The sequence below is a fragment of the Gorilla gorilla genome, chromosome 13 (assembly GCF_029281585.2).
Source record: "Gorilla gorilla gorilla isolate KB3781 chromosome 13, NHGRI_mGorGor1-v2.1_pri, whole genome shotgun sequence".
In the NCBI taxonomy this organism is placed as follows: domain Eukaryota; kingdom Metazoa; phylum Chordata; class Mammalia; order Primates; family Hominidae; genus Gorilla; species Gorilla gorilla.
Genome location: NC_073237.2, coordinates 112,573,542 through 112,588,100, shown reverse-complemented (window position 1 = coordinate 112,588,100; position 14,559 = coordinate 112,573,542). Strand labels below are relative to the sequence as shown.

The 14,559-nt window shown below is 42.1% G+C and overlaps 1 protein-coding gene across 1 annotated transcript in view; it reads right to left on the bottom strand.

Annotated features, from left to right (window-relative positions):
* The window catches only part of PAPPA (pappalysin 1), a 243,348-nt gene that overhangs the window by 175,362 nt on the left and 53,427 nt on the right, over positions 1-14,559 (bottom strand). The window contains exons 3-5 of the mRNA XM_031014724.3: positions 13,997-14,142; positions 9,667-9,960; positions 1,475-1,667 (exon numbers count right to left, since the gene is read on the bottom strand). Coding sequence (XP_030870584.1) covers positions 1,475-1,667; positions 9,667-9,960; positions 13,997-14,142 — 633 coding nt within the window. The remainder of the gene's footprint in view (positions 1-1,474; positions 1,668-9,666; positions 9,961-13,996; positions 14,143-14,559) is intronic.

Below are 14,559 nucleotides of genomic sequence, written 5' to 3'. Positions count from 1 at the left end.
TGCCACTTTCCATGACCCTCTGGTCACCTTTCAGCCTCTTTCAGCTCCAGTTCTCTTTTTATCTAACAGATGAGGAAGATGATTTGTTTTGTACAAGGTTACCAGAAAAATTAAATGAGATTCTGTATGTAAAGCATCTAGTATAGAATCCATCACATAGTAAGCACTTGATAGATCCCAGCAACTACAATAAAGTAATATTAACTAATTATTAGCATGGTTATTATTTTTACCATCATTAATATATCACCATTACTAGATGAAGCATCCCAAAGAAGGGCTGGGAGTAGAGGTAATACATTAATCTTCCCTGAATTGTGGCAGAATTCCAAAATAGATGCAAATACCTTGGTCTATTTTCATGACCCTTTTAAATCTGGTCCCCTTAGAGCTTGAGCTCCTCAAGGAGTTTATATGGGGGAAAGATCACAAGAGACCATTTGATTCAGGTCTCCACCTTCAAGCCACTGTAGTATCATTAGACCCAGTTTTCAGGGAAGGGAGAATCAGGCTCAGAGACAGAAAGTGAGTGACTTGCTCAAGGCCATGTGGTTAATTAATGAACAGTCAGGGCAGCAGAATAGAGGTAACTTGTGCCTCAGTTTATCATTCCCTGGTCTTATAAAAATGCTACCTTTAGTTCTACAAAATAAAAAAAAAAACATTTGATGCAAAAATTATGTTTATATGTCATATATGTATATGCATTCTTTTTTCTTTTTTCTTTTTTTTGAGACAGAGTCTCGCTCTGTTGCCCAGGCTGGGATGTGGTGGTGCCATCTCGGCTCACTGCAACCTCCGCCTCCTGGGCTCAAGCATTCTCCTGCCTCAGCCTCCCAAGTAGCTGGGATTACAGGCGCGCACCACCACACCAGGCTAATCTTTGTGCTTTAGTAGAGATGGGATTTCACCGTGTTGGTCAGGCTGGTCTCGAACTCATGACCTCATGATCTGCCCACCTTGGCCTCCCAAAGTGCTGGAATTACAGGAGTGAGCCACCACGCCCGGCCTTGTCCATGTATTCTTATATGTAAATATGTACTTATATACACACATGTGACACACACACAAATATATATATCCATATATAAGCATATATAATATGATACAATATAATTAATATAATATAAATGTTTTTGCCCAGGCAATCACAACTCCTGAGCTCATGGAGACAAGACTATTACCTCCATCCCAGAAGAGGTCTGTAGCAAAAGAGGTTTCCAAGTTTCTAATAACAAAGTGAATCTAAGTACCCATTCACTTAAAAATATTTATTGTTATTTATTTGTTTCTATTAACGACCATTTATTTATTCCCTGATCCCAAATTTACAACATGCTAGGTGGTGGAGATACCTTTTGAACAAGAACAAGAAATGCAGTAAAATCCCTCTCCTAGTCTGCTTCCCTTCCAAGTTTCCATCTTCTTGGCAGGAGAGAGAGAGAGGGATCAACACTACACAGGGCACACTCACCTTTCAAAGAAATCGCCGTCTATAGGTGGGAACCACTCCAGTGTCACAGAGTCCGTTGTGTGGCCCACAACTTGGGGGGCGAGGGCAACAGGCGCTGGTTTCCTGGAGGGCTGCCAGCCCTGGTAGACCAGGTCCAGGTAACAGTGCATTCTGGCGACTTGATTGGGCGTGAAGGAGTCCGTACAGTCGTCATCTGCAAGCAGGCAGAGGGAGAGATAAGCACCAAGCCACAAGGCAGGCAGGCATATGAGAGAGTAATGACGGCTCCTGGCGGCCTGAGAGCCAGCACCCAAGTCATTCCTTGCCAACTCAGGGCTGGCCTCTTCCAGCTCTCAAGAGTTAATGGCCTGTGAACAAATTAGTGTAGTCATCACTTCTGGAGACAGGTGAGAGGAAACAGGAGGGAGGGAAGGGTGGATGGAACTGAAAAAGTATGGCTGAGACTGGGAAGAGAGCAGCCCAGAGGTCACGGCAAAGGACACAGGCAAGATGAGCCATTTCCCCTATTTCCCATGGCCCCCAAATCCACTGGGCACTAAGTCAACAATTCCATTACTCCCTCCCTCCCTCACCCCCCACTCAATATCTCTCATTCATTCATTCACTTGTTTATCCATTCACTCATTCATTAATGCACTCACTGGTTCCAACTCATTCCTTCACATTCTTTCATCCACTCATTCATTAATTTCACTATTAACCAATGTGCTGATATTACCCTTCAAACAAACCTTCTGAGTGTCTACTACATTTCTGCTCTGTGCCCAAGGGCATGGAAAGATGAAAACTTTAAAAGTCCCTGCCCATGATGAGGTACAAGTCTAGTTATGGAGTCAAGACCAGTCCAGTGTATGAGTCAAGGTTGTTACAAGGCTACTAAAGTCTGCGATGTCAATCACTGATAAAGGGAGGAAGACGGCGTGAGTGGGGGCAGGGACAGGCAGGCGACCAGGAAGGCTTCTAAAGAAGGAGATAGTTGAGGCTGATCAGATTGCATGGCTAAGACTGGAAAAGAAAGGAGAGGGATTGCAGAAGAAAGTGCTGCATGACTACAGAGGCATGGTGCCTTAGGCAGAGAGCACAGGCCAGGGAGTCAGGCAGACCTGGGAACAAACCAGGGTAGTGTGCATGCTGAAAATATGAGTAGTAACATCTCCCACTCCATGCTGCCATTGGTGCACTGTGCTTTAGACACAGTAAACCCCTTCCCTTCTCTGGAGTTTTGGAGTACGCACTACTATTTTCCTTATCGTACAGAAGAGGATATTAAAGCTGACAGAGGGTAAACAATTATTTCAAAATCACAAAGCTAGGGATACATCTGGGATTTGAACCCAGGCAGTCCTGACTTCAAGGGCATGCTTCTGATCAATATGAGAACTTCTTTTCAAGCATAAATGAGACATTGTATGGATATAAAATCCTGCAGGTGGTTGATAAATGGGAGTTGAGTCTGAGGCTAAGGGAGCTTGGAACACAATCTCTCAGGTGTCTTTAGATCTAAGGACCTTTGATCCTAATCTCTCTTTTCCAGGGTGTGACCTAAGACCTGGTTCTGAGGGAGAACGCTTGCATTTCTCCCTCCAAGGGTTTTATTCAACTGCCCTAGGGGCAGGGCAACTCACTGTTTTGGCTTAATTTCCAAAAACACCACTTCCCAGAGGTGTCCACCTGGTCAGGGAGCCTGCAGCTGGGCCCCAGACAGAGGAGTACAGGGCTCTTCCAATCTTAAAATAAACTTGCTACCGGGAATCCTGCAGCATATACTGGTTTCTTCTTATCAAACAAACATTAAATACATTTGGGCAGGTGCTGGACAGCTATATACATGGCTTTGAGAATCCAGCTTAGGGAAGGGGCAGGGGTGTGAGGGAGGTTCTATACAGAAGCTGCCTTAAATCCCCTTAGTAATTTTTGCCAATCTCCTTTCCAGCACCTTAGGGAAGCCTTCAACACATTTGGAGAAGCGGAAGAGCCCAATGTCTCTTAACAAACACAGTATAGTGAATAACCGAGTAAATCTCTCTCAAACCCAGATCCCACCATGTAACTCCTGAATACCAAACATTCTATGGCTCCCTATTGCAAGGAAAAAGTCCTCAGATCGAAAAGGGCCAGATAATTGGACACTTTTTTCTTTGTTGCCATGAACTTTGTACTTCATCTTGAAAACTTTGGAAAAGCCACCAAATAGGTTACATGCAGGAGAAGGGCATGATGGCTAAGGGAAGAAGTATGGCCACGTGACTAGATTAGTGCACACAGAATCTGGAGTCAAATGGACAAGTGATTTTCTGCCCCCAGTGCCTCAGTTACCCCAATTGTGAAGTGAAGACAGTGATGATAACACGATTGCTCATCTCAAAACACAGCCAAGGTGCAGGGATGTGGGGCACTAAGAGCAATGCCTGCCCCATGATAAATGTTAGTACATGGGAATTGGAAATAGTGTGTGTGTGGTGTGTGTGTATGCTTGCGTGTGCTCATGTATGTGTGAGTGTTAGAAAACTGGAAGCAGGAAAAAAATTCAGGATATAAAATATGCATTCTCTTTGATCTAACAATAAGGAATTTATGGATTCAAAAGATAGATGCTCTTGGATAAACAGGGGTAAAATAGACATACAAAGATGTTTCTTGAAGCATAATTTATAATGGTGAAAATATTAGAAATAGCACATCTGTTCATTCATAGGGAAATGGCTGTGTACTTTAAGGCACAGACATAGAACAGAATACTAATCAGGCATGACCAAAAAATGAGACAACTTTAAGACTCAGTTCCCTCGTGCATAAATTGGGGGCATTTAAATAAACTCCAAACCATGAAGTTGTGAGAATTCAATGAGCAAGGGCACAAAAAGCATTTCTCAAGATGAATGACACTGAAAAACAGTAGGTTTTTTCCTGTATAAACATCTACTTTACTTGCTTTCCCCCAACAAAAAAGTGTATTTTTCTTTTATAACTTAAAATGGAACCATTTTCACATTTGTTGATAAAAATAAGTTTGAAAAAATGGGTAGGTGATGGAACCTAGTAGGGAGACAGGAATGTATTTGAACTTTAAAGCTGAAGTTGAGGCTGGGCACAGTGGCTCTCTCCTGTAATCCCTGCACTTTGGGAGGCCAAGGTGGGCGAATCACGAGGTCAGGAATTCGAGACCACCCTGACCAACATGGTGAAACCCTGTCTCCACCAAAAATACAAAAATTAGCTGGGCATGGTGGTGCACACCTGTAATCCCAGCTACTCAGGAGGCTGAGGCAGGCAAATCGCTTGAACCTGGGAGGCAGAGGTTGCAGTGAGCTGAGATCACACCACTGCACTCCAGCCTGGGCGACAGAGTAAGACTCCGCCTCAAAAAATAAAAATAAAAAAAAAAAAGCTGAAGTCGAAATCTATCCCAAGGTACATTACTTGGAGACTTAGCAGCTATCAAAATCTGGGGAGAGGTACCAAAGGGTTTTCATCTATCACAAAAGATCTGCCTCAATTAGCTAATGTCTAGAGTCAGCCCCACTTGGCTTCTTTCCCCCCAGTGCCTCCCCTCTTGATATCTGTGGCCACTTCATCTGGTCTCCAGGAGTGGCCAGCTCATCTTGTTCTTCTGTCTGTATCTTGTCCCAAAGCAGAAAGAACTTCAGGACTTCAGCACTGGGAAGCCTATGCCAGTCCCCATGCTGTTGATACAGTACCCTGGGTTTGCTAACCGAATCTTGCTCTCAAGAACAAATGTCCATCTGTGGCTGAAAGGCCACACTGCATGGAGGTTCAGGTCATGAACACCATGCCTTCACTCCACTTAGGACCTTGGGCACAATGCTGACCCCCCCGTCAGCCACATTTTCACCCACCATAAAATGAGGAATAAGATGTTAGCTGTCTCATAAAGCTGATGAGAGCATTTAACAAGCTAACTAATGTCTAGTGAATGGATAACTAAGTTGCCTTGTGTGAAACTCTCTGTCTTTTTGATGTTTTTAAAAATAATGATAGTAATAATAGTCATAATAATAAATGTAGATAATAATTTTATAATAAAAACTTCACTGTAGAGTATCTGGAATATGTCAAAAATGTTACAAAAAATAAACATTACCCTGAACTCATTACCTATAGATAATAAAATTGATGTCTAAGGTATATGTGTGTATATGTATGTATATATATGTGTTTGTATATGGATGTAAATATCTACAGTAAATTTCTATAATTCTTATCATCACATACATATGTACAGGTCTTACACTATATATATGGCTTTCTGACCCTTTTCACATTAAGTAGTCAATGAATAATCCTACTAATCATCATTTATTGAGCACTAATTATGATACCAAGGACAGTTCTTTTTTGTTTGTTTGTTTTTTAACTTTCATTTTAAGTTCAGGAGTACATGTGCAGATTTCTTACATAGGTAAACTTGTATCATGGGAGTTTGTTTTATAGATTACTTCATCACCCAAGTATTAAGGCCAGTACCCGTTAGCAATTTTTCCTGATCCTCTCCCTCCTCCCACTCTCCAAACTTCAATAGACCCCAGTGTGAGTTGTTCCCCTCTGTGTGTCCACGTGTTCTCATCATTTAGCCCCCACTTATAAGTGAGAACATGTGGTGTTTGGTTTTCTATTCTTGCGTTAGTTTGCTAAGGACAATGGCTTCCAGCTCCATCCATGTCCCTGAAAAAGACATAATCTCATTCTTTTTTGTGGCTGCATAGTATTCCATATGTACCACATTTTCTTTATCCAGTCTATTATTAATGGGCACTTAGAACAACAACAGTTCTAAGTGCTTCACTTGTACCATTACACCTACAATCAGGCAAGGCAAGCATCCTTATCATCAATGGTATTAATGAAATAACTGAGGCTCAGAGAGGAGAAGTAAACTGCCGAAGATCAAAGCTGGGCATGGAACATTCAACTTGGGTCTCCTCACTCCAAATTTCATGCTCTGAACCACCATGTTATTCCACTTCTGTTCATGTCCTTCAACCATCTTCTCTGTCATCTTTAGTGGCCCTATAATGTCCTATCACATGAATACCTTGCAGTTCACTTCAGCAATGCATTATCTTTGGGCTTGTAAGCAGTTTCTAATTATTCAAACATTTTGTTTTCTATACCTGGCATATAGCGAATGCCTAATAAATATTTAGGAAACAAATATCATTAAGAACATTCTTACGGTTAAATCTTTAAGCATACCAATTGGCTTATTTGCTTTGGATATATTCCTTAGAAGTGGAATTGCTGGGTCAATCTCTGTGTGCATATTAAGAAGCCATGACACACAGAAAGATGGGGACAGGACACTTGCTCCTGTAGGCTAGAGAAAGCCTGGATTCCTGCAGTTTTGAGGACCAGAGTGTCCTCCTCCAGGAACTCTTGTAGCCTATTATCTCCAGAAAGTGGAACTGGGTCTGCTACTCTTTTATCTGTTGAGTTTTCCAAGAGTTACCCAAGAGTTCAACATAACTATACTCCTCTGGAGCTCTGTCCAGCCTGCCTACTGAATTAGGCTTCCCCCCATCACCTGCCTGGTGCCTGCTTGATCTGAGCATTTGGGGCCCTCTCAACCTTCCCCACAACCAGAAAATGAGGCAGATACTTACTAGTTAGTAACACAGGCTCTGCAGTAAGAAACACTTGAGTTTAGGTTTCACCTTTGCCTTGTTTTATCTTTGTGATGCTGGGCAAGATACTTAAGCTACCTGAACCACATTTTCTGCATTTGTAAAACTTGTGCACCTCCTTGGGCTACTGTGGGGATTCAATGAGACAAGCCTATGAAAAGTTTCATACAGTGTCCGGCATGTCACACGTACTCAAGAATTACTGCAGGCCTGAGCTAACCAATATGGTAGCCACCAGCCACGTGTGGCTATTCTGATTTAAATTAGTTAAAATAAGATTGATAATTCAGGTCATTAGTCACACTAGTTGTATTTCAATCGTTCAGTTACCACATGGGTAGTAGAGGTCATGGCTACCATACTGGCCCGCACAGATACAAACTATGTCTATCTTCACAGAAAGTTCTGTTGGCAGTGCTGCACCACAAACCTTTACCCTACCAGTGATCAGGCCTGAGGAAGAAGCACCCAGGAAGATAAAGCAATGAGAAGAAGTTGACCCAGCAATGTCTTCACCCAATTATCTTGATGGAGAGAGCTCCCATGCATGGCTCTCCATAGCCCTGAGAACCCAGTCCTGTTCTGCATTTTGAATTGCATCCAGCTGCTTTTGTCACCTCATCTATCAGAAATCCTAAGGAAAACAAACATTTCAAAGATCGCGGTTGCCTTGAATATGCTTTTGTGGGTGTAAGTTTGTTATCGTAGCTCAGTGAATTAGTTCTGCTGTTAATGGGTCACTGAGCTGAGGGGTTCCTTTAAAAAAAATAGTAAATCAATCACCCTTTAGATCTGTACAAAGGGGAAAAAAAAAGATTTAGTTTATGGGGGTCTGGTAGCTAGTGGCAGCTCCTAGCCCCTAAGAGGCCGGCAAACTTCCAAACTTATGTTATTGTTTATTTTCCATGTGTGTTGAGCTGGCCAAGAAAAGGTGCTACAGAAATGGAACGTTAGCAGTGTTGTATGAGGGGATGGGGCACCGGATGTGGGATGTCAGCTTGGCTGGGAATGGGAGCCCAGTGGGAATCTGCTTTTCAGGAAATACCCAGCACCCTGGTCTTTTTTGAGCACTCAAATCTAAGACTCTTTATGGTACCAGAGGTGGGTTATTGACACTTCAATTCAGATTTGGACTGCAGGAACCTTATACTGGAGAGGCCCCCAGGGGTCATCAGCCCAAATGGACAAGCAGAAAGAACCACTGGGGATCACAGAAACCTTTGGGTTCCAGCAGCAAATTCCTGTCTTCAAATGCAATGAGGCAAAACCTCAACAGAAATGTAAAATACTCAGAAAGGGGGTGTGTTTTCCCTGGCTTTAGCAGGAATGAGAGCCTAAAGCCCTACTCATATAGCCACCAGGGCAGTTGCCCTGAAGCATCCCTGTGGAACAGAGTGTAAAAGCCACCCAGGTTGCTCAATTTCCCCACTCAACCATCAGCTAGCTCTCTTTAGAAGAAATAGAAGAGTAAAAGAGAAAAATACTTGGAGTCAGATATGTGACTTGGTGCAAATGATTTCAGTGAGCTTCAATGCTGTCATCTGTAGAGTGGGGATAGTTCTGACTCTACACATTTGTTGTGAGAATTAAATGAGAGAGAGCATATTAAAGGCCTTTCTGGACAATATTTTGTTACATGAGTAGAAATATTGCTTTCGATAAGAATAAATTTTATATATCTGTTATAAGAGAATTTATTCATTTTCCTCCTTCCTTCCCTCCAGCCCTCCCTCTCTCCTCCCTTTCTTTCTTTACTTCTTCCTTTCCTAACAAACATTTATTAAGCACTGGCCCCTGTGCTGACTTCTGAGAATAAAGTGATGTATTAGATGCAGTCTTTGGCTTGATAGAATTTGCTTGTTCTAGTGGGGAAAAAGACACCAAGTTGAGTATGGTAACAGAATTTGATGCTGGCCTGCCATGTGCAATTGTGTGCATTGTGACTAACACAAAAACTCTTAGCTGCAGGTGCAGTGGTAAGGGCTATGACAGCCCTGAGGAAGGGGTGTCTTGTTCTAATTTGCCAAAGGTGCTAAAAGGGCTCCAAGGCCTTGATGTATCCCATGCTAAAGGGAAGTGCAGGGCATCCCCTAATGCTCCTAACACTGTTACTAGTGGTACGCAAAAGTACTATGATAAGATACATGCAGTTAGGAAAAAAAAAATCATACTCAATTTCATGTCATAATTTTCTCTTTGCAAAGTCCAAAGCACTCTCATTGTTCTTGCAAAATAACAGAGAATGTGAGAGTTTTATGTTTATCTAAGGGACACATGGGTTAAATAAAAAAGGTTCAACAACCACTAGCTTAGAAAAATGTGCTGCACATTTAGGAAGGATCATGGAGATGCTAGTCCAACAATTCCATTTTCTTGAGAAAAGTGAAACCCAGAAAGAGAATGACCGAAAGACATTAGGTGGATAAGTGGCAGAGCTAGGCCTTCCATCCTTAGAAAAGGTAAGTAGCTTGTTCAAGGTTCCCCTGAGCCAGGATTGGATCCCACATCTGACATCCAGACCTGTTCACCCTACAGAGTGTAGGGCCCTACCTGCATAGCTCATGAAGTTGTTGTAAGGAGTGTTGAAGAAGCTATGAAAGCCACAGGTGTCATTTCCTGGCCCTGGGTCACCGCAGGACTTGTGTTTAGGGGCTGGGTTGGTATCATTGCAGAGGTCTCCAGTCTCGAAGGAGGGCTCTGTCTCCATGCAGGGGTCACTGCAGGACTGGATTTCTGAGATGCCTCGGAAGACGTGATAGAGGCCCAGGCTGTGACCAATCTCATGGATCATGGTGTGGGTGTGCCCAGGCATGCCATAGAAAGATGGGTTCAAGACAATGCCACCTGTAAGGGGAAATCCAGAGAATCAGGCAAACTAGGTACTCTGCTTCTTGGTGCAAGAACCCCCAAGTCCATCAAGGATAAAGAGATGCTGCCCAAAATAAACACAAGCTTCTCCACCCTAGGACTCCATTGCCCTGAGAGCTGTTACAACCTATGACATGAATCATGACTTATCAGAGCAGGAAGGAATCTCAAAAGTCATTTTGTACAATTCCTTTATTTTTCATATGAAAACGCCAATGCTTAAAGAGGTGAAGGGACTTACCCAAGGTGATTTCAAATTATTTCAATGGAGAGCAATTCAGAAACTCTGATTTCTGGGCCAGTAAACCTTTCTGCTGCAACCTTTCCCTTACAAAGTAAGGCCTACTCTTATTTCCAAATATTCCACATATTCTTGTCTAGACAAAGCCCTCAGGCTCAGAGATCTTGGTTCTGGTTCTCATTTTGCCTTCACTAACTCTGTGACATCGAGTGGAGTAATTAGCATCTCTGAATCTCATATCTTCATCCCTGATACTGTAAGAGCATGAACGCTAATGAAGGTCAGCACCATGCTGTACTCACCATTGTAACAGTTTTCATACTAGCTAATGTCACTTGAGCAGGACTCTTAATCAACGTTCTATGATTAATGACTATCACAGGGCCTGGAGCAGAGTATCTCATTAAATATGTGTTGAATATTTGCTGAATGTTAACTTATCTAAAGAAGTTTGTGAGGTTTAACTAATCTAGTGTGAGAACTAGAATAGCACCTCCATACATCAAGTACATCACTTGAGGACAAGCAGCATGATCATCACCTGAGAGCTTAGTAGAAATGCAGAATCTCAGGCCTCACCCCAGACCTACAGAAGCACAATCTGTATTTTAAAATGAGCCTTGAATGACTTGTCTGTATATTCTGGTTTGAGAAGCAATGGTCTATATCACATGCCTCAGAAGATTGAGAATTGCTTGTCTTGGGCAGATAGACAGAACAGATCTCAGCAGAATTTATGGGTAGTATTTGTGCTGTGTTCATTTTAGGCATTGGAAAGATGCATACAGGCTGCCAGAGAGATAATTAAACTTTAAAATTTTAAAATGTTTAAGGGAAGGTTAAAACTCAGGTCTGTGAACCTTGAAAGTAGGCACTTTAGGTGTAGAGCAGCATCTTCTAAAAGAATGGTGAGGAGGTAGGGTCTTGTTGATTTGAGCTGGCAAGCCCCACATGGGCATGGAGGGTTTTATCTTAGACTGAACCTCTGGAATGGTGTGCTTGCTCAGTCAAGGGACTCACAGAGTCTATGCAGAGGTCTCTGATTTTGAAGAAGGACTCTGTCTCCGTGTTAGGGTCACTGGAGGACTTAATTTCTGAGATTGAATTTCTGAGCAATTTTGAATTGCTTAGAGCTTTCTAACACAAAGATAAAGATGTGTGAGAGGGCATGTGAGTGTGCGGGTGTGCACATTCACTTGGGTATGAGAAGGGGGCAGGCAGAGGCAGGGAGGAAGAGAAATTGAGACAGGAAATCTTTCTCAATTATTTTCTGTCAATCATAACATGAAACATAATCCGCTTCCCACCCAAGGCTTTTTCCAGGGATCATGGTGTAATAGCAGAAAAAGAGGGGAAAAATATGGTTGTAATAAATTGGGTTTGATTGGGGCTACTGCAGAGGAATTACTCATGAGCAGCATCTCTCGGGATGGGGAGAGGGCAGCCTGGAGTCCAGCTGGAGTTAGCTGACATAGGTTGCAATCCTTGTTCTGCTTCACACTGGCCTTGTGACTGTGGAAAATGGACTTTGCATCTCTGGTGAGCTCTAAAATAAGCAGCTACAATAATGCCAATGATTCTCTGTCTCTCCATGAAGCTTCATTATTGAGGTAATGAGAGGACAGGACCATTCCAGGGATGATGATTGGATTGCAGACTTAATGTCTAGGCTAGCCCTGTTTGCTTTACCTCATCCCCTCCCAACTCACCCCTTTTCACAGAGTGACAGCACTTGGGCCCCAGTCCTGTTTCATTGCTTCTCTTAAAAGGTGAAATAGCTTGAGCCTGACATCATCCTGAAATACTATAACATGCTATGGATTTATAGCCTCCCTTATTCCTGGCCCTGAGCCAGTCTCTGAAATTTATGGAATTATCAGGAGTAGTTTTTTCTAACAGTAGAAGCCTGCTACTCAATCCTTCTCAGACTCTGATCATGGCCCTTTCAGTTGCTTTTCTAATAGGACAGAATTTCAGAACTGAGAAGGATCCTTAGGGTCTTCTGGCCTCCTAGGACCTGCTTATTTAATATTGAAGGACATTGAGACCTGAGGAAGGAAAGAGAATTGCCTAAGGCCATACTGCTAAGTAAAGTCACAGCTGAGAGCAAACACGAATTTTGGTTCTAGTCTAGCATTACTCCCATATATCATACTAGGTATGTGATATAAGCTGATCATCTTCAAGTTTGCCTAAGCTGCATGCTCTCTTCTGCCTAACCCCACCTGTCTGTGTCTGTCTATCTGCCAATCTCTCTACCCATACATCATATGTCTCAGGATTTCTCAACCTCAGCACTATTGACTTTTTAGTCTGTATAATTCTTTGTAGTGGACATTGTGGACATTTAGCAGCATCACTGGCTTCTACCCACTAGATGCCAGTAGCATTCCCCCATTTGTAAGAAGCAAAAATGTCTCTAGATATTGCCAAATGTCTCCTGGGGCATAAAATCCTCCCAGCTGAGAACAAGTAGATATTTATCTTTGTATCTATCTTTATTTATACAACCACACACATGCACACACACGCACACACACACACACACAAATTGGTTTCATTCTCTAAAAAACAATTGAGAAATGAGAGTCGTCTGGAGGGAACTAAGTCTATGGTTTCATTGAGCAAAACTTGCATTATTTAAATCTCTCATTTCCAAGACAGAATAGCAATGGAGCAGCTACTGGACTCTGTTTCACCAGGAGACCAGGCAGGCCTGAGGATACATCCAGCACTGTCACTGCTGAGCCCGAACATTCTCAGATAAAGATGTTCACTGAGTCATCACGATTCATTCTTGTAAATAATGGGAACATTCTACCAAACGGAAAATGATTAAATAAATCGCAGTGCCCTTGTTCAAGGGAATATTATGTGGCTATTAAAAATCTTGGCTTTAGAGAGGGGAAAATAACCCACAAGGGTGCTTTTCTTTTGTGATTAAGTGAAAAAAAATGGGTGGGAAGTTAAGGATAAGACTTCTGCGACATGGAAAAAAAAGTAGATAGCATAATATTAAGTGAAAAAAGAACACAGAATTTCATCTATGCTATGATTTTAAAAATGTACAGTTAAAAAAATGCATGTTTACATATAGATGTGTCCTGGAAGAGAGCATGGAAAAAATAAAATTAAAGAACTGCAATGTTTGCTTACAGGGCCTGGTTCAGAAACTGTTGTCATGTCTAACTTTTGGTGATTGGTTTGTACAAACTTATGTCTTGTTTATGGATATGTATAATTTGAATGTAAGAAGAGTTCCTGTTGGTGTTGGTGGGTGGAACATGGAGGAACACGGAGTTCTTGCAAACTCACTTTTTCTTGCCTCTTTGGTGTCTTTCAAGCCAACCCATGACTGGCTGTGCCAGTACAGTGTGGTTACCAGACTGAGAAGATATTTGCAGGAACTAGGAGACAGAGGGTATAAGGAGAAAGCAAACAATGGACAGTGTTGGAAACTTAAATTCCAATTGTGACTGTCACTGTCTTGCGTGTGATGTTGGATAAGCCCCATTTCCTCTCTGGGTCTCATTTCCCCATTGATAAAACATGGTTAATAATACGGTGCTATTTCCTTCAGAAAATTGCTTGGTGGTCAAAATGAGATAAAGGATGCTAAAGAATTTTGTAAATTAAAAAGTGATAAATAAATCAGTTGTTCACCCTCACAACTACCACCACCACCATCATGATCATAACAATGATCATCATCGCAGTAAATGTATTACTGTCCTACTCTAGTTGCCTCCTGAAGGAGTTTCTAAGACTCACCTAAGTGCATCAGGGCCTCCTTGTCCCATGGCCAAGTTGCTACTCCTGCCAACTCCTCCTCTGAGGATTTTGCAAAGAAAATATTGAGATGTGTTGATCCATCCAATTTAAGAATGTTCTTCAGCTCATTAACATCCAAGTAGGCTCTGAAACAGAAAAAGAACCTTGGCTGTTATCATGCCCCCAAAAAGATACTATTTAAATAACAGGCCCTCTCCAAATAATTTAGAGCTACTATGCGTGCCAGGCATTTTGCTAAGCACTTTAAAAATACTACCTTATTGAATTCCCCCAATAATATTATAAGTAAGATGATTCCATTTTACAGATCACAAAATTAAGTTCTCGAGAGTTTAAGAGACTTGCCAAAGTTGTTAGGCTTCTTATGAACACAGAGGTAGGTAGTATCATTATCTCCAGAGGCTTAGAGAACCTTCTTCATACCTTACTAAGTTCAAGTTGCTACTTAGCAGTGTTTTCCTTTTTCTTAATGCTGTCTCTCCCAAGGAGTTCTCACAGAGCCCAGCCAGTAGCACACATTAGTGATGGTTTCCTGCTCTTCC